Source organism: Coregonus lavaretus, assembly GCF_964263955.1.
Source record: "Coregonus lavaretus genome assembly, chromosome: 22".
Classification (NCBI taxonomy): Eukaryota; Metazoa; Chordata; class Actinopteri; order Salmoniformes; family Salmonidae; genus Coregonus; species Coregonus lavaretus.
Window position 1 is genome coordinate 1,929,021 of NC_140009.1, and position 20,000 is coordinate 1,949,020.

Sequence of the window (20,000 nt, forward strand, 5' to 3'; positions counted from 1 at the left end):
AGGGACAGACTAACCCTAATGCTGTGTATAGGGACAGTAGACTAACCCTAAGGCTGTGTATAGGGACAGTAGACTAACCCTAAGGCTGTGTATAGGGACAGACTAACCCTAAGGCTGTGTATAGGGACAGACTAACCCTAAGGCTGTGTATAGGGACAGTAGACTAACCCCTAAGGCTGTGTATAGGGACAGTAGACTAACCCTAAGGCTGTGTATAGGGACGACAGACTAACCCTAAGGCTGTGTATAGGGACAGACTAACCCTAAGGCTGTGTATAGGGACAGACTAACCCTAAGGCTGTGTATAGGGACAGTAGACTAACCCTAAGGCTGTGTATAGGGACAGACTAACCCTAAGGCTGTGTATAGGGACAGACTAACCCTAAGGCTGTGTATAGGGACAGTAGACTAACCCTAAGGCTGTGTATAGGGACAGCAGACTAACCCTAAGGCTGTGTATAGGGACAGTAGACTAACCCTAAGGCTGTGTATAGGGACAGTAGACTAACCCTAAGGCTGTGTATAGGGACAGACTAACCCTAAGGCTGTGTATAGGGACAGTAGACTAACCCTAAGGCTGTGTATAGGGACAGACTAACCCTAAGGCTGTGTATAGGGACAGACTAACCCTAAGGCTGTGTATAGGGACAGTAGACTAACCCTAAGGCTGTGTATAGGGACAGTAGACTAACCCTAAGGCTGTGTATAGGGACAGACTAACCCTAAGGCTGTGTATAGGGACAGACTAACCCTAAGGCTGTGTATAGGGACAGTAGACTAACCCTAAGGCTGTGTATAGGGACAGTAGACTAACCCTAAGGCTGTGTATAGGGACAGTAGACTAACCCTAAGGCTGTGTATAGGGACAGACTAACCCTAAGGCTGTGTATAGGGACAGTAGACTAACCCTAAGGCTGTGTATAGGGACAGACTAACCCTAAGGCTGTGTATAGGGACAGACTAACCATAAGGCTGTGTATAGGGACAGTAGACTAACCCTAAGGCTGTGTATAGGGACAGTAGACTAACCCTAAGGCTGTGTATAGGGACAGACTAACCCTAAGGCTGTGTATAGGGACAGACTAACCCTAAGGCTGTGTATAGGGACAGTAGACTAACCCTAAGGCTGTGTATAGGGACAGTAGACTAACCCTAAGGCTGTGTATAGGGACAGTAGACTAACCCTAAGGCTGTGTATAGGGACAGTAGACTAACCCTAAGGCTGTGTATAGGGACAGTAGACTAACCCTAAGGCTGTGTATAGGGACAGTAGACTAACCCTAAGGCTGTGTATAGGGACAGTAGACTAACCCTAAGGCTGTGTATAGGGACAGTAGACTAACCCCTAAGGCTGTGTATAGGGACAGTAGACTAACCCTAAGGCTGTGTATAGGGACAGTAGACTAACCCTAAGGCTGTGTATAGGGACAGTAGATTAACCCCTAAGGCTGTGTATAGGGACAGTAGACTAACCCTAAGGCTGTGTATAGGGACAGTAGACTAACCCCTAAGGATGTGTATAGGGACAGTATACTAACCCTAAGGCTGTGTATAGGGACAGTAGACTAACCCTAAGGCTGTGTATAGGGACAGTAGACTAACCCTAAGGCTGTGTATAGGGACAGCAGACTAACCCTAAGGCTGTGTATAGGGACAGTAGACTAACCATAAGGCTGTGTATAGGGACAGTAGACTAACCCCTAAGGCTGTGTATAGGGACAGTAGACTAACCCTAAGGCTGTGTATAGGGACAGACTAACCCTAAGGCTGTGTATAGGGACAGACTAACCCTAAGGCTGTGTATAGGGACAGTATACTAACCCTAAGGCTGTGTATAGGGACAGACTAACCCTAAGGCTGTGTATAGGGACAGACTAACCCTAAGGCTGTGTATAGGGACAGACTAACCCTAAGGCTGTGTATAGGGACAGTAGACTAACCCTAAGGCTGTGTATAGGGACAGTAGACTAACCCTAAGGCTGTGTATAGGGACAGTAGACTAACCCTAAGGCTGTGTATAGGGACAGTAGACTAACCCCTAAGGCTGTGTATAGGGACAGTAGACTAACCCTAAGGCTGTGTATAGGGACAGACTAACCCTAAGGCTGTGTATAGGGACAGACTAACCCTAAGGCTGTGTATAGGGACAGTAGACTAACCCTAAGGCTGTGTATAGGGACAGACTAACCCTAAGGCTGTGTATAGGGACAGACTAACCCTAAGGCTGTGTATAGGGACAGTAGACTAACCCTAAGGCTGTGTATAGGGACAGTAGACTAACCCCTAAGGCTGTGTATAGGGACAGTAGACTAACCCTAAGGCTGTGTATAGGGACAGACTAACCCTAAGGCTGTGTATAGGGACAGACTAACCCTAAGGCTGTGTATAGGGACAGTAGACTAACCCTAAGGCTGTGTATAGGGACAGACTAACCCTAAGGCTGTGTATAGGGACAGACTAACCCTAAGGCTGTGTATAGGGACAGACTAACCCTAAGGCTGTGTATAGGGACAGTAGACTAACCCCTAAGGCTGTGTATAGGGACAGTAGACTAACCCTAAGGCTGTGTATAGGGACAGTAGACTAACCCCTAAGGCTGTGTATAGGGACAGTAGACTACCCCTAAGGCTGTGTATAGGGACAGTAGACTAACCCTAAGGCTGTGTATAGGGACAGTAGACTAACCCCTAAGGCTGTGTATAGGGACAGACTAACCCTAAGGCTGTGTATAGGGACAGTAGACTAACCCCTAAGGCTGTGTATAGGGACAGTAGACTAACCCCTAAGGCTGTGTATAGGGACAGTAGACTAACCCTAAGGCTGTGTATAGGGACAGACTAACCCTAAGGCTGTGTATAGGGACAGTAGACTAACCCCTAAGGCTGTGTATAGGGACAGTAGACTAACCCTAAGGCTGTGTATAGGGACAGACTAACCCTAAGGCTGTGTATAGGGACAGTAGACTAACCCTAAGGCTGTGTATAGGGACAGACTAACCCTAAGGCTGTGTATAGGGACAGTAGACTAACCCCTAAGGCTGTGTATAGGGACAGTAGACTAACCCCTAAGGCTGTGTATAGGGACAGTAGACTAACCCTAAGGCTGTGTATAGGGACAGTAGACTAACCCTAAGGCTGTGTATAGGGACAGTACACTAACCCCTAAGGCTGTGTATAGGGACAGTAGACTAACCCCTAAGGCTGTGTATAGGGACAGTAGACTAACCCTAAGGCTGTGTATAGGGACAGTAGACTAACTCTAAGGCTGTGTATAGGGACAGTAGACTAACCCTAAGGCTGTGTATAGGGACAGTAGACTAACCCTAAGGCTGTGTATAGGGACAGTAGACTAACTCTAAGGCTGTGTATAGGGACAGTAGACTAACCCTAAGGCTGTGTATAGGGACAGACTAACCCTAAGGCTGTGTATAGGGACAGACTAACCCTAAGGCTGTGTATAGGGACAGTAGACTAACCCTAAGGCTGTGTATAGGGACAGTAGACTAACCCTAAGGCTGTGTATAGGGACAGTAGACTAACCCTAAGGCTGTGTATAGGGACAGACTAACCCTAAGGCTGTGTATAGGGACAGACTAACCCTAAGGCTGTGTATAGGGACAGTAGACTAACCCTAAGGCTGTGTATAGGGACAGTAGACTAACCCTAAGGCTGTGTATAGGGACAGTAGACTAACCCTAAGGCTGTGTATAGGGACAGTAGACTAACCCTAAGGCTGTGTATAGGGACAGTAGACTAACCCTAAGGCTGTGTATAGGGACAGTAGACTAACCCTAAGGCTGTGTATAGGGACAGTAGACTAACCCTAAGGCTGTGTATAGGGACAGACTAACCCTAAGGCTGTGTATAGGGACAGTAGACTAACCCTAAGGCTGTGTATAGGGACAGACTAACCCTAAGGCTGTGTATAGGGACAGTATACTAACCCTAAGGCTGTGTATAGGGACAGACTAACCCTAAGGCTGTGTATAGGGACAGACTAACCCTAAGGCTGTGTATAGGGACAGTAGACTAACCCTAAGGCTGTGTATAGGGACAGTAGACTAACCCTAAGGCTGTGTATAGGGACAGTAGACTAACCCCTAAGGCTGTGTATAGGGACAGTAGACTAACCCTAAGGCTGTGTATAGGGACAGACTAACCCTAAGGCTGTGTATAGGGACAGACTAACCCTAAGGCTGTGTATAGGGACAGTAGACTAACCCTAAGGCTGTGTATAGGGACAGACTAACCCTAAGGCTGTGTATAGGGACATACTAACCCTAAGGCTGTGTATAGGGACAGTAGACTAACCCCTAAGGCTGTGTATAGGGACAGTAGACTACCCCTAAGGCTGTGTATAGGGACAGTAGACTAACCCTAAGGCTGTGTATAGGGACAGACTAACCCTAAGGCTGGGCAGTTCGTTGTTCCCCAGACTGGCTGGCTGTTTCTCAGGAGGTTCACAGTACAGGTGAGTACTGTCCAGAGTTTTGACCTCACACTCCTGGTCACCCAACCTGGCCACCACCTCCCCTCGGGTCATCGCACGCGTCAGGTCCTTACCCTGGGGGAGAGAGACATCCAAGGGTTAGTCAGGTCCTTACCCTGGGGGAGAGAGACATCCAAGGGTTAGTCAGGTCCTTACCCTGGGGGAGAGAGACATCCATGGGTTAGTCAGGTCCTTACCCTGGGGGAGAGATAGAGAGATCCATGGGTTAGTCAGGTCCTTACCCTGGGGGAGAGAGACATCCATGGGTTAGTCAGGTCCTTACCCTGGGGGAGAGATAGAGAGATCCATGGGTTAGTCAGGTCCTTACCCTGGGGGAGAGAGACATCCAAGGGTTAGTCAGGTCCTTACCCTGGGGGAGAGATAGAGAGATCCATGGGTTAGTCAGGTCCTTACCCTGGGGGAGAGATAGAGAGATCCATGGGTTAGTCAGGTCCTTACCCTGGGGGAGAGATAGAGAGATCCATGGGTTAGTCAGGTCCTTACCCTGGGGGAGAGATAGAGAGATCCATGGGTTAGTCAGGTCCTTACCCTGGGGGAGAGATAGAGACATCCATGGGTTAGTCAGGTCCTTACCCTGGGGGAGAGAGAGAGATCCATGGGTTAGTCAGGTCCTTACCCTGGGGGAGAGATAGAGAGATCCATGGGTTAGTCAGGTCCTTACCCTGGGGGAGAGAGAGAGATCCATGGGTTAGTCAGGTCCTTACCCTGGGGGAGAGATAGAGACATCCATGGGTTAGTCAGGTCCTTACCCTGGGGGAGCGATAGAGAGATCCATGGGTTAGTCAGGTCCTTACCCTGGGGGAGAGAGAGAGAGATCCATGGGTTAGTCAGGTCCTTACCCTGGGGGAGAGAGAGAGATCCATGGGTTAGTCAGGTCCTTACCCTGGGGGAGAGATAGAGAGATCCATGGGTTAGTCAGGTCCTTCCAAATCAAATCAGATAAAGTGGTAATACGATGCATTTCATTGTGTGCTGCGTACAAGTCGCTTCATAAGATAGCATTTCATCGACCCCACAGGGGATATTTGACCAATAAAGACAACAATAAACATAAATGAATACATTTAAAAATTATATCTCACCTCCACAGCGATGACCCCTCCAGGTTTGAAGTGGTAGGGTGTGTCCGGGTCGTCTCTGTTCAGAGCGTACAGCTCTGGGTTGGGGTAGTAAGAGAACGCCTTCCCCGTGACGCTCTCAAACGCCACCTTAACGTTGTCCAGCTCAAACCACACCCCCATGACCTTAGAGTCAGGGGTCACACGTGGGGTCAAACAGGTCATCTCAGTGGAAGAGACCACCGTACAATGCTCCTGCTCCTGAGAGAGAGACAGCGAGAGAGAGAGAGAGAGAGATGTTCGTTTTTAAAGAGATGGGTCTGAATCAGTTATCAAATTACTTGGAGTCCAGAAGCTTTCCCATGCATTTGATTTGATTTATTTGACCATTTAAAAAACACAATTCAACTATACACAATACACTGCATTTAAAATCATCCAGTATAACACAACAAAAGTTGAACAACTTATGTCCATTGTGGTCCTCTTGTTTTGGTTGGCAGGCAGGTAAAGGCTTACTGATAGAGATCCACCAAATACATGAAAATACAATGGCTGCGTTTACACAGGCAGCCCAATTCAGATGTTTTGTCCAATTATTGGCAAAGGAGCTGATCTGATTGGTCAAAAGACCAAATCAGTGAAAAAAATATCAGAATTGGGCTGCCTGTGTAAACGCAGCCATATTGAAATGTCTAGTATCAATCTGGGCTTTACCTTTGACATGGTGCTGTTGAAGGCCATTTGGTCGTTTTGGGCCCACAGTCTGGCATATCTCCTCCTCACCAACATGTTCTCTTTAGGCTCCACCCACACAGTTATCATTGGCTGCTGCACCACGTACAGGCTACGCCCACTCACCTTTATACCGCGTCCACCCCTGGAAAAACATTAATTTCATAAGATATTTCACACTATCTGGTTTAGATTGAATGATTATTCACAGTCCTATAGGTTATGTGGTTTAGATTGACCTACAGGTTATCTGGTTTAGATTGACCTACAGGTTATGTGGTTTAGATTGACCTACAGGTTATCTGGTTTAGATTGACCTACAGGTTATCTGGTTTAGATTGACCTACAGGTTATCTGGTTTAGATTGACCTACAGGTTATCTGGTTTAGATTGACCTACAGGTTATCTGGTTTAGATTGACCTACAGGTTATCTGGTTTAGATTGACCTACAGGTTATGTGGTTTAGATTGACCTACAGGTTATGTGGTTTAGATTGACCTACAGGTTATGTGGTTTAGATTGACCTACAGGTTATCTGGTTTAGATTGACCTACAGGTTATCTGGTTTAGATTGACCTACAGGTTATGTGGTTTAGATTGACCTACAGGTTATCTGGTTTAGATTGACCTACAGGTTATGTGGTTTAGATTGACCTACAGGTTATCTGGTTTAGATTGACCTACAGGTTATCTGGTTTAGATTGACCTACAGGTTATCTGGTTTAGATTGACCTACAGGTTATCTGGTTTAGATTGACCTACAGGTTATCTGGTTTAGATTGACCAACAGGTTATCTGGTTTAGATTGACCAACAGGTTATCTGGTTTAGATTGACCAACAGGTTATCTGGTTTAGATTGACCAACAGGTTATCTGGTTTAGATTGACCTACAGGTTATCTGGTTTAGATTGACCTACAGGTTATCTGGTTTAGATTGACCAACAGGTTATCTGGTTTAGATTGACCTACAGGTTATCTGGTTTAGATTGACCTACAGGTTATCTGGTTTAGATTGACCTACAGGTTATCTGGTTTAGATTGACCTACAGGTTATGTGGTTTAGATTGACCTACAGGTTATGTGGTTTAGATTGACCTACAGGTTATCTGGTTTAGATTGACCTACAGGTTATCTGGTTTAGATTGACCTACAGGTTATCTGGTTTAGATTGACCTACAGGTTATCTGGTTTAGATTGACTAACAGGTTATCTGGTTTAGATTGACTAACAGGTTATCTGGTTTAGATTGACCTACAGGTTATCTGGTTTAGATTGACTAACAGACCTACAGTGCATTCGGAAAGTTACAGCCTTATTCTAAAGTGGATTAAATTGTGTTTTTCACTCATCAATCTACACACAATACCCCATAATGACAAAGCGAAAACAGGTTTTTACAATTTTTTGAAAATGTACTAGAAATAAAAAATGTTTTTATAAAAAAACTGAAATATCACACTTACATAAGTATTCAGACCCTTTACTCAGTACTTTGTTGAAGCACCTTTGGCAGCGATTACAGCATCGAGTCTTCTTGGGTATGAAGCTACAAGCTTGGCACACCTGTATTTGGGGGTGTTTCTCCCATTCTTCTCTGCAGATCCTCTCAAGCTCTGTCAGGTTGGATGGGGAGCGTCGCTGCACAGCTATTTTCAGGTCTCTCCAGAGATGTTCGATCGGGTTCAAGTCCGGGCTCTGGCTGGGCCACTCAAGGACATTCAGAGACTTGTCCCGAAGCCACTCCTGCGTTGTCTTGGCTGTGTGCTTAGGGTTGTTGTCCTGTTGGAAGGTGAACCTTTGCCCCAGTCTGAGGTCCTAAGCGCTCTGGAGCAGGCTTTCATCAAGGATCTCTCTGTACTTTGCTCCGTTCATCTTTCCCTCAATCCTGACTAGTCTCCCAGTCCATGATGCTGAAAAACATCCCCACAGCATGATGCTGCCACCACCATGCTTCACCGTAGGGATGGTGCCAGGTTTCCTCCAGACATGACGCTTGTCATTCAGGCCAAAGAGTTCAATCTTGGTTTCATCAGACCAGAGAATCTTGTTTCTCATGGTCTGAGAGTCCTTTAGGTGCCTTTTGGCAAACTCCAAGCGGGCTGTCATGTGCCTTTTACTGAGGAGTGGCTTCCGTCTGGCCACTCTACCATAAAGGCCTAATTGGTGGAGTGCTGCAGAGATGGTTGTCCTTCTGGAAGGTTCTCCCATTTCCACAGAGGAACCCTGGAGCTCTGTCAGAGTGACCATCAGGTTCTTGGTCACCTCCCTGACCAAGGCCCTTCTCCCCCGATTGCTCAGTTTGGCCGGGCGGCCAGCTCTAGGAAGAGTCTTGGTGGTTCCAAACTTCTTCCATTTAAGAATGATGGAGGCCACTGTGTTCTTGGGGACCTTCAATGCTGCAGAAATGTTTTGGTACCCTTCCCCAGATCTGTGCCTCGACACAATCCTGTCTCGGAGCTCTATTGACAATTCCTTCGACCTAATGGCTTGGTTTTTGCTCTGACATGCACTGTCAACATTTACATTTAGTCATTTAGCAGATGCTCTTATCCAGAGTGACTTACAGTTAGTGAGGGCATACATTTTTCATACTGGCCCCCCGTGGGAAACGAACCCACAACCCTGGCGTTGCAAGCGCGATGCTCTACCAACTGAGCTACAGGGGACTACAACTGTATGACCTTATATAGACAGGTGTGTGCCTTTCCAAATCATGTCCAATCAATTGAATTTACCACAGGTGGGCTCCAATCAAGTTGTAGAAACATCTCAAGGATAAACAATGGAAACAGGATGCACCTGAGCTCAATATTGAGTCTCATAGCAAAGGGTCTGAATAATTATGTAAATAAGGTATTTCTGTTTTTTATTTTTAATACATTTGCCAAAATTTCTACAAACCTGTTTTCGCTTTGTCATTATGGGGTATTGTGTGTAGATTGATGAGGGAAAATTTAATTTCATCAATTGTAGAATAAGGCTGTAACGTAACAAAATGTGGAAAAAGTCAAGGGGTCTGAATACTTTCCGAAGGCACTGTATAAGTTAGCAATCTTTGTATCTGCAGCACTATTTGCTATTCAAGTGTTCTAAATGGCACCCTATGTACTGCCCTATTCCCTATGTACTGCCCTATTCCCTATATACTGCCCTATTCCCTATATACTGCCCTATTCCCTATATACTGCCCTATTCCCTATGTAGTGCCCTATTCCCTATATACTGCCCTATTCCCTATATACTGCTCTATTCCCTATATACTGCCCTATTCCCTATATACTTCCCTATTCATTATATACTGCCCTATTCCCAATGTAGTGCCCTATTCCCTATATACTGCCCTATTCCCTATGTAGTGCCCTATTCCCTATATACTGCCCTATTCCCTACATAGTGCCCTATTCCCTATATACTGCCCTATTCCCTATGTAGTGCCCTATATACTGCCCTATTCCCTATGTAGTGCCCTATTCCCTTTATACTGCCCTATTCCCTACATACTGCCCTATTCCCTATATACTGCCCTATTCCCTACATACTGCCCTATATACTGCCCTATTCCCTATGTAGTGCCCTATTCCCTTTATACTGCCCTATTCCCTACATACTGCCCTATTCCCTATATACTGCCCTATTCCCTACATACCGCCCTATATACTGCCCTATTCCCTATGTAGTGCCCTATTCCCTTTATACTGCCCTATTCCCTACATACTGCCCTATTCCCTATATACTGCCCTATTCCCTACATACTGCCCTATATACAGCCCTATTCCCTATGTAGTGCCCTATTCCCTTTATACTGCCATATTCCCTACATACTGCCCTATTCCCTACATACTGCCCTATTCCCTACATACTGCCCTATATACTGCCCTATTCCCTATGTAGTGCTCTATTCCCTTTATACTGCCCTATTCCCTACATACTGCCCTATTCCCTACATACTGCCCTATTCCCTATATACTGCCCTATTCCCTATGTAGTGCCCTATATACTGCCCTATTCCCTATGTAGTGCCCTATTCCCTTTATACTGCCCTATCCCTACATACTGCCCTATTCCCTATATACTGCCCTATTCCCTACATACTGCCCTATATACTGCCCTATTCCCTATGTAGTGCCCTATTCCCTTTATACTGCCCTATTCCCTACATACTGCCCTATTCCCTATATACTGCCCTATTCCCTATATACTGCCCTATTCCCTATATACTGCCCTATTCCCTATGTAGTGCCCTATATACTGCCCTATTCCCTATGTAGTGCCCTATTCCCTTTATACTGCCCTATTCCCTACATACTGCCCTATTCCCAATGTAGTGCCCTATTCCCTACATACTGCCCTATATACTGCCCTATTCCCTATATACTGCCCTATTCCCTATGTAGTGCCCTATTCCCTTTATACTGCCCTATTCCCTACATACTGCCCTATATACTGCTCTATTCCCTATATACTGCCCTATTCCCTATATACTGCCCTATTCCCTATGTAGTGCCCTATATACTGCCCTATTCCCTATGTAGTGCCCTATTCCCTTTATACTGCCCTATTCCCTACATACTGCCATATTCCCTACATACTGCCCTATTCCCTATGTAGTGCCCTATTCCCTATGTAGTGCCCTATATACTGCCCTATTCCCTACAGTGGGGAAAAAAAGTATTTAGTCAGCCACCAATTGTGCAAGTTCTCCCACTTAAAAAGATGAGAGAGGCCTGTAATTTTCATCATAGGTACACGTCAACTATGACAGACAAATTGAGAAAAGAAAATCCCGAAAATCACATTGTAGGATTTTTAATTAATTAATTTGCAAATTATGGTGGAAAATAAGTATTTGGTCACCTACAAACAAGCAAGATTTCTGGCTCTCACAGACCTGTAACTTCTTCTTTAAGAGGCTCCTCTGTCCTCCACTCGTTACCTGTATTAATGGCACCTGTTTGAACTTGTTATCAGTATAAAAGACACCTGTCCACAACCTCAAACAGTCACACTCCAAACTCCACTATAGCCAAGACCAAAGAGCTGTCAAAGGACACCAGAAACAAAATTGTAGACCTGCACCAGGCTGGGAAGACTGAATCTGCAATAGGTAAGCAGCTTGGTTTGAAGAAATCAACTGTGGGAGCAATTATTAGGAAATGGAAGACATACAAGACCACTGATAATCTCCCTCGATCTGGGGCTCCACGCAAGATCTCACCCCGTGGGGTCAAAATGATCACAAGAACGGTGAGCAAAAATCCCAGAATCACACGGGGGGACCTAGTGAATGACCTGCAGAGAGCTGGGACCAAAGTAACAAAGCCTACCATCAGTAACACACTACGCCGCCAGGGACTCAAATCCTGCAGTGCAAGACATGTCCCCCTGCTTAAGCCAGTACATGTCCAGGCCCGTCTGAAGTTTGCTAGAGTGCATCCAGAAGAGGATTGGGAGAATGTCATATGGTCAGATGAAACCAAAATATAACTTTTTGGTAAAAACTCAACTCGTCGTGTTTGGAGGACAAAGAATGCTGAGTTGCATCCAAATAACACCATACCTACTGTGAAGCATGGGGGTGGAAACATCATGCTTTGGGGCTGTTTTTCTGCAAAGGGACCAGGACGACTGATCCGTGTAAAGGAAAGAATGAATGGGGCCATGTATCGTGAGATTTTGAGTGAAAACCTCCTTCCATCAGCAAGGGCATTGAAGATGAAACGTGGCTGGGTCTTTCAGCATGACAATGATCCCAAACACACCGCCCGGGCAACGAAGGAGTGGCTTCGTAAGAAGCATTTCAAGGTCCTGGAGTCTCCAGATCTCAACCCCATAGAAAATCTTTGGAGGGAGTTGAAAGTCTCTGTTGCCCAGCGACAGCCCCAAAACATCACTGCTCTAGAGGAGATCTGCATGGAGGAATGGGCCAAAATACCAGCAACAGTGTGTGAAAACCTTGTGAAGACTTACAGAAAATGTTTGACCTGTGTCATTGCCAACAAAGGGTATATAACAAAGTATTGAGAAACTTTTGTTATTGACCAAATACTTATTTTCCACCATAATTTGCAAATAAATTCATTAAAAATCCTACAATGTGATTTTCTGGATTTTTTTCCCCTAATTTTGTCTGTCATAGTTGACGTGTACCTATGATGAAAATTACAGGCCTCTCTCATCTTTTTAAGTGGGAGAACTTGCACAATTGGTGGCTGACTAAATACTTTTTTCCCCCACTGTATGTAGTGCCCTATTCCCTACATACTGCCCTATATACTGCCCTATTCCCTATGTAGTGCCCTATTCCCTTTATACTGCCCTATTCCCTTTATACTGCCCTATTCCCTACATACTGCCCTATTCCCTATATACTGCCCTATTCCCTATATACTGCCCTATTCCCTATGTAGTGCCCTATATACTGCCCTATCCCCTATGTAGTGCCCTATTCCCTTTATACTGCCCTATTCCCTACATACTGCCCTATTCCCTATATACTGCCCTATTCCCTATATACTGCCCTATTCCCTACATACCGCCCTATATACTGCCCTATTCCCTTTATACTGCCCTATTCCCTATGTAGTGCCCTATTCCCTATATACTGCCCTATTCCCTACATACCGCCCTACATACTGCCCTATTCCCTATATACTGCCCTATTCCCTATATACTGCCCTATTCCCTATATACTGCCCTATTCCCTACATACTGCCCTATTCCCTACATACTGCCCTATTCCCTATATACTGCCCTATTCCCTATATACTACCCTATTCCCTACATACCGCCATATATACTGCCCTATTCCCTATATACTGCCCTATTCCCTTTATACTGCCCTATTCCCTATATACTGCCCTATTCCCTACATACTGCCCTATTCCCTACATACCGCCCTATATACTGCCCTATTCCCTATGTAGTGCCCTATTCCCTATATACTGCCCTATTCCCTACATACCGCCCTATATACTGCCCTATTCCCTTTATACTGCCCTATTCCCTATGTAGTGCCCTATTCCCTATATACTGCCCTATTCCCTACATACCGCCCTATATACTGCCCTATTCCCTTTATACTGCTCTATTCCCTATGTAGTGCCCTATTCCCTATATACTGCCCTATTCCCTATGTAGTGCACTACTTTTGACCAGGGTGTATAGGGAATAGGGTTCCAGTGTTCCTCACTCGTAGAAGCTCTCAGCAGGAAAGGCCTTGGTGATGACGGGGTCCTCCATGTAGCGAAACACCTGGCCAGGTACCCTCCTCTCTGCCTTCCCAAACAACACCCGCACTGTCAGCTCTGCTGTCTGGTTACTGGGGCTGGTCCTGCATACCAGGTGAGTCTCATTCACCTCCTCAACACTGGAAAAGAGAGAGAGAGAGAGAGAGACAGAGAGAGAGAGAGAGAGAGAGAGAGAGAAGAGAGAAGGAAGAGAGAGAGAGAGAGAGAGAGAGAGAGAGAGAGAGAGAGAGAGAGAGAGAGAGAGAGAGAGAGAGAGAGAGAGAGAGAGAGAGAGAGAGAGGGAGAGAGAGATAGAGAGAGATAGATAGAGAGAGAGAGAGATAGAGACAGAGAGACAGAGAGAGAGAGAGAGCGAGAGAGAGAGAGAGAGAGAGAGAGAGAGAGAGAGAGAGAGAGAGAGAGAGAGAGAGAGAGTTATTATTATGGTGTCTGTCTGGTTACTAGGGCTGGTCCTACACACCAACTGGGTCCCTTTCACCTCCTCAACACTGTAGCAGAGTTATTGTGTGTGTGTGTGAGAGAGAGGGGGATGGGGGGGGGGGACACCGACACAGAGAGCGCGCGAGAGAGAGAGACAGCTAAAGAAGTAATAGTAGAGGTATTTACATGTAGCAGGGTTGTTGTCCTACGTATGCAGTCAGGTCCTTCCTCTGTCCCGTTAGCAGCCGAGTCCCCTGGACGGTCAGGGTGGTCCCTCCTGATAGAGGGCCCTTATCAGGGACTATACCAGTCAACTGGGGGTCCTATACACAGAGAGACATGGTTATACTGTAGTATCTAACCCAAACTATAACTCTAGACGGTCAGGGTGGTCCCTCCTCATACAGGACCCTTATCAGGACTATACCAGTCAACTGGGGGTCCTATACACAGAGAGACATGGTTATACTGTAGTATCTAACCCAAACTATAACTCTAGACGGTCAGGGTGGTCCCTCCTCATACAGGACCCTTATCAGGGACTATACCAGTCAACTGGGGGTCCTATACACAGAGAGACATGGTTATACTGTAGTATCTAACCCAAACTATAACTCTAGACGGTCAGGGTGGTCCCTCCTCATACAGGACCCTTATCAGGGACTATACCAGTCAACTGGGGGTCCTATACACAGAGAGACATGGTTATACTGTAGTATCTAACCCAAACTATAACTCTAGACGGTCAGGGTGGTCCCTCCTCATACAGGACCCTTATCAGGGACTATACCAATCAACTGGGGGGCAGAATCAGTGTTTAATAGTCACATGTGCAGGGTTGCAGGTGTGATTGCAGGGTACAGTGAAAATCTTAGTCTCAACAAAAATTATAACTTTAAGAAATAAATAATATATTTTATATTTGAGATTCTTCAAATAGCCACCCTTTGCCTTGATGACAGCTTTGCACACTCTTGGTATTCTCTCAACCAGCTTCATGAGGTAGTCACCTGGAATGCATTTCAATTAACAGGTGTGCCTTTTTAAAAGTTCATTTGTGGAATTTATTTCCTTCTTAATGCGTTTGAGCCAATCAGTTGTGTTGTGACAAGGTAGGTGTGGTATACAGAAGAGCCCTATTTGGTAAAAGACCAAGTCCATATTATGGCAAGAACAGCTCAAATAAGCAAAGAGAAACGACAGTCCATCATTACTTTAAGACATGAAGGTCAGTCAATCCGGAACATTTCAAGAACTTTGAAAGTTTCTTCAATTGCACTCGCAAAAACCATCAAGCGCTATGATGAAATTGGCTCTCATGAGGACCGCCACATGAAAGGAAGACCCAGAGTTACCTCTACTGCAGAGGATAAGTTCATTAGAGTTACCAGCCTCAGAAATTGCAGCCCAAGTCAATGCTTCACAGAGTTCAAGTAACAGACGCATCTCAACATCAACTGTTCAGAGGAGACTGTGTGAATCAGGCCTTCATGGTCGAATTGCTGCAAAGAAACCACTACTAAAGGACACCAATTACAAGAAGAGACTTACTTGGGCCAAGGAACACGAGCAATGGACATTAGACCGGTGGAAATCTGTCCTTTGGTCTGATGAGTCCAAATTTGAGATTTTTGGTTCCAACCGCCATGTCTTTGTGAGATGCAGAGTAGGTGAACGGATGATCTCTGCATGTGTGGTTCCCACCGTGAAGCATGGAGGAGGAGGTGTGATGGTGTGGGGGTGCTTTGCTGGTGACACTGTCTGTGATTTATTTATAATTCAAGGCACACTTAATCAGCATGGCTACCACAGCATTCTGCAGCGATACACCATCCCATCTGGTTTGGGCTTAGTGGGACTATCATTTGTTTTTCAACAGGACAATGACCCAACACACCTCCAGGCTGTGTAAGGGCTATTTGACCAAGAAGGAGAGTGATGGAGTGCTGCATCAGATGACCTGGCCTCCACAATCACCCAACCTCAACCCAACAAAGCTGTCATCAAGGCAAAGGGTGGCTACTTTGAAGAATCTAAAATCTAAAATATATTTTGATTTGTTTAACACTTTTTTGGTTACTAAATGATTCCATATGTGTAATATTTCATAGTTTTGATGTCTTCACTATTGTTCTACATTGTAGAAAATAGTAAAAAATAAAAAATAATCCTTGAATGAGTAGGTGTGTCCAATCTTTTGACTGGTACTGTATACACTCCCTCAATTACCTCGACAAACTTGTACCCCCGCACTGACTCAGTACCAGTACCCCCTGTATAAATACCCTTGTTATTGTTATTTTATTGTGTAACTTTTTTTTTTTTTTACTTAAAATATTTACAAAATAAACTCTTATTTTTCTTTAAACTGCATTGTTGGTTAAGGGCATGTAAGTATAATTTCATGGAAAGGTCTACACATGTGACAAATACAATTAGATTTGACTTGAGTAGCCTGCTAAACGTTTAGCAGCCGCGGCCCAGCGATGGTACCGAGCCTGAAATAATTGGCCGCTTTTTGGAATCTTTCAGAGCTAGAATCAGTTCTTTAAAATCCATTTTTCAGCAGTTCCGAGCTAGCCCTCCTGATGTCGTTTGACCCCACATGGACTACGACAGTGTCAGCTCCCGGCAGCTGTCGTAAAACGTCAGGAAAGCAGTCTTGTAATGTCCTGTACTCGTGCTCCAGGATAACACAGGGTTTTTCAAGCCAGAGAAGTGAGTGAGAGAGTGAGTGAGTGAGGAGTGAGTGAGTGAGTGAGTGAGTGAGTGAGTGAGTGAGTGAGTGAGTGAGTGAGTGTGTGAGTGTGTGAGTGAGTGAGTGAGTGAGTGAGTGAGTGAGTGAGTGTGTGAGTGTGTGAGTGAGTGAGTGAGTGAGTGTGTGAGTGTGTGAGTGAGTGAGTGAGTGAGTGAGTGAGTGAGTGAGTGAGTGAGTGAGTGAGTGAGTGAGTGAGTGAGTGAGTGAGTGAGTGAGTGAGTGAGTGAGTGAGTGAGTGAGTGAGTGAGTGAGTGAGTGAGTGAGTGAGTGTGTGAGTGTGTGAGTGAGTGAGTGAGTGAGTGAGTGAGTGAGTGAGTGAGTGAGTGAGTGAGTGAGTGAGTGAGTGAGTGAGTGAGTGAGTACCTGGTAGGTGAATGTCTGCAGTGACTGTCCAGGTTCCGAGTCTCCCACGGTAACGACGACTGGTCCCTCTGTCTCCTGTTTACTGGGCTGGAGCTCACACACTATCCTGGAACACACACACACACACACACACACACACACACACACACACGACCAGACAATTAGCGTACAGTACACACACTATCCTGAAACACACAGGAAAAACAAACACAAACACAGAGCTGACCTTAAGTTCACGTTTGAAGTGACTCAAATCCAATTTTTTGGGAATAACCTGTTATTTTTCCTGCAGTCTGAACAGCCAAAAAGCACATGGAATCGGATATTTCAACCCACATTTCAAACCACCTTCGTAGGTGGTTTGAAGTCCGATAGAAATCGTATTCCTGGCCATGCGACTTGTGTCTGAATGGTCAATTTTGATTTAATTGCCCTCAAGTGGTTTTTAGGCTGTTATTGGGCATATCTTGTTTCTTGCTAGCTACTCTGTTGACTGTTTGACGAGAACGTGTGGTAGCTAACTAGCTTGTTAATTGTTTACAAACAAATTAGTGAATGTCTTAGAACGCTAACCAGCTACCTTCAGTAGCTAGCCAGTTGACTCCTGTGGCTAGACAAAAATGACTTTTTTTGAAAGTTGGATCATCTTATCCTTTGAGGTTTTAAAAGTGTTCTTACACTATGATTTAGATCATTCAAAGCAGCTGGGAAACGCCCATGGCAGGCATTGTTGTCACCTTAGCTTGCTACATAACTTCGGAGTGACAGGAAGCACGAGCACCACCACCAATCAGCCTACACCACTTCACACCCACCTGTCGTTACTATGACAACTAGCGTAACCATGTCAGGAAATGACTGCTGTCTGAACTCACACAAACCCGATTTGGTCACTTGCAACATGCTGTTTGGACAGTCAATATTCCAAAATGGATTTGAAAAACAAAACTGATTTGAGCATTAAGGGGATACTTTGGGGGTTTTCTTTTGGCAATTAGGCCCTTTAATTCCCCAGAGTCAAATGAACTCATGAATACCATTTTTATGTCTCTGTGTCCAGTAGTAAGAGGTAGTTTTGCGAGCCAATGCTAACTAGCGTTAGCACAATGACTGGAAGTCCATGGGTATCTGCTAGCATGCTAACTCTGGGGAAGTAGATAAAGGGCCTCCTTGCCAAAATCCCGATATATCCCTTTAAGGCCTGCAATGCTTTTCACACAAGTTTATGTTAAAAGTGGTGACATCAGTAAAATAAGGACTTCACACACACATACACAGAAATCACACACATAGACAGGTTTATGTGAAAAGTGGGGACGTCAGAAAAAACTGCTAAATGGGGACCTCAGCTTCAAACACATGCACACAGACAGACACACACACACACACACACACACACACACACACACAGTGTAATTACCTGGTTGAGATGAGGTATCCATGGGGCTGAGGCAGGCAGCTGACCCCAGCTACAGTCACTCCTCCCTGGATGTCTTGGTAGTGCATCCCCAGGTTGGACCCATGGATGGTGACCAGAACTCCTCCCTCCACCGGACCACTCAATGGCTGGATCTGACAGGGACAGAACAGAACAGGAGAGGAGAGGACAGAACAGGACAGAACAGGACAGAACAGGAGAGGACAGAACAGGAGAGGACAGAACAGGAGAGGACAGGACAGAACAGGAGAGGAGAGGAGAAGAGAGGACAGGACAGGAGAGGACAGAACAGGACAGAACAGGAGAGGACAGAACAGGAGAGGACAGGACAGAACAGGACAGAACAGAACAGGAGAGGACAGAACAGGAGAGGACAGGACAGAACAGGACAGAACAGAACAGGAGAGGACAGAACAGGACAGAACAGGACAGAACAGGAGAGGACAGAACAGGAGAGGACAGGACAGAACAGGACAGAACAGAACAGGAGAGGACAGAACAGGAGAGGACAGGACAGAACAGGACAGAACAGAACAGGAGAGGACAGAACAGGACAGAAAAGGGGTTTACTAATATACAAAAACAACATGGTATAGGAGTTAGACAAACTTCAGTCTCAATGTTGTTTTTGTCACTTCAGTCTCAATGTTGTTTTTGTAACTTTAGTCTCAATGTTGTTTTTGTAACTTCAGTCTCAATGTTGTTTTTGTAACTTCAGTCTCAATGTTGTTTTTGTAACTTCAGTCTCAATGTTGTTTTTGTAACTTCAGTCTCAATGTTGTTTTTGTAACTTCAGTCTCAATGTTGTTTTTGTAACTTCAGTCTGAATGTTGTTTTTGTAACTTCAGTCTGAATGTTGTTTTTGTAACTTCAGTCTCAATGTTGTTTTTGTAACTTCAGTCTCAATGTTGTTTTTGTAACTTCAGTCTCAATGTTGTTTTTGTAACTTCAGTCTCAATGTTGTTTTTGTAACTTCAGTCTCAATGTTGTTTTTGTAACTTCAGTCTCAATGTTGTTTTTGTAACTTCAGTCTCAATGTTGTTTTTGTAACTTCAGTCTCAATGTTGTTTTTGTAACTTCAGTCTGAATGTTGTTTTTGTATCACTAAAAGCTTTATTGGAAGATCATTATTCACAAAGCATCTCAGATCATAATGAACCTGATTCTACATTCATCCCGAGTGGCGCAGTGGTTTAAGACACTGCATCGCAGTGCTAGCTGTGCCACTAGAGATCCTGGTTCAAATCCAGGCTCTGTCGTAGCCGGCCGCGACCGGGAGACCCATGGGGCGGCGCACAATTGGCCCAGCGTCGTCCAGGGTAGGGGAGGGAATGTCCGGCAGGGATGTAGCTCAGTTGATAGAGCATGGCGTTTGTAACGCCAGGGTTGTGGGTTCGATTCCCACAGGGGGTAGGAAAAAATTTATGCATTCACTAACTGTAAGTCGCTCTGGATAAGAGCGTCTGCTAA

At 45.2% G+C, this 20,000-nt stretch overlaps 1 protein-coding gene across 1 annotated transcript in view; it reads right to left on the reverse strand.

Annotated features, from left to right (window-relative positions):
* LOC311149596 (plexin-B3-like) overlaps positions 1-20,000 on the reverse strand; it is a 73,530-nt gene that overhangs the window by 32,993 nt on the left and 20,537 nt on the right. Inside the window, exons 11-17 of the mRNA XM_084186770.1 lie at positions 18,513-18,664; positions 17,093-17,198; positions 14,158-14,294; positions 13,494-13,670; positions 6,285-6,447; positions 5,592-5,828; positions 4,405-4,563 (exon numbers count right to left, since the gene is read on the reverse strand). Coding sequence (XP_084042896.1) covers positions 4,405-4,563; positions 5,592-5,828; positions 6,285-6,447; positions 13,494-13,670; positions 14,158-14,294; positions 17,093-17,198; positions 18,513-18,664 — 1,131 coding nt within the window. The remainder of the gene's footprint in view (positions 1-4,404; positions 4,564-5,591; positions 5,829-6,284; positions 6,448-13,493; positions 13,671-14,157; positions 14,295-17,092; positions 17,199-18,512; positions 18,665-20,000) is intronic.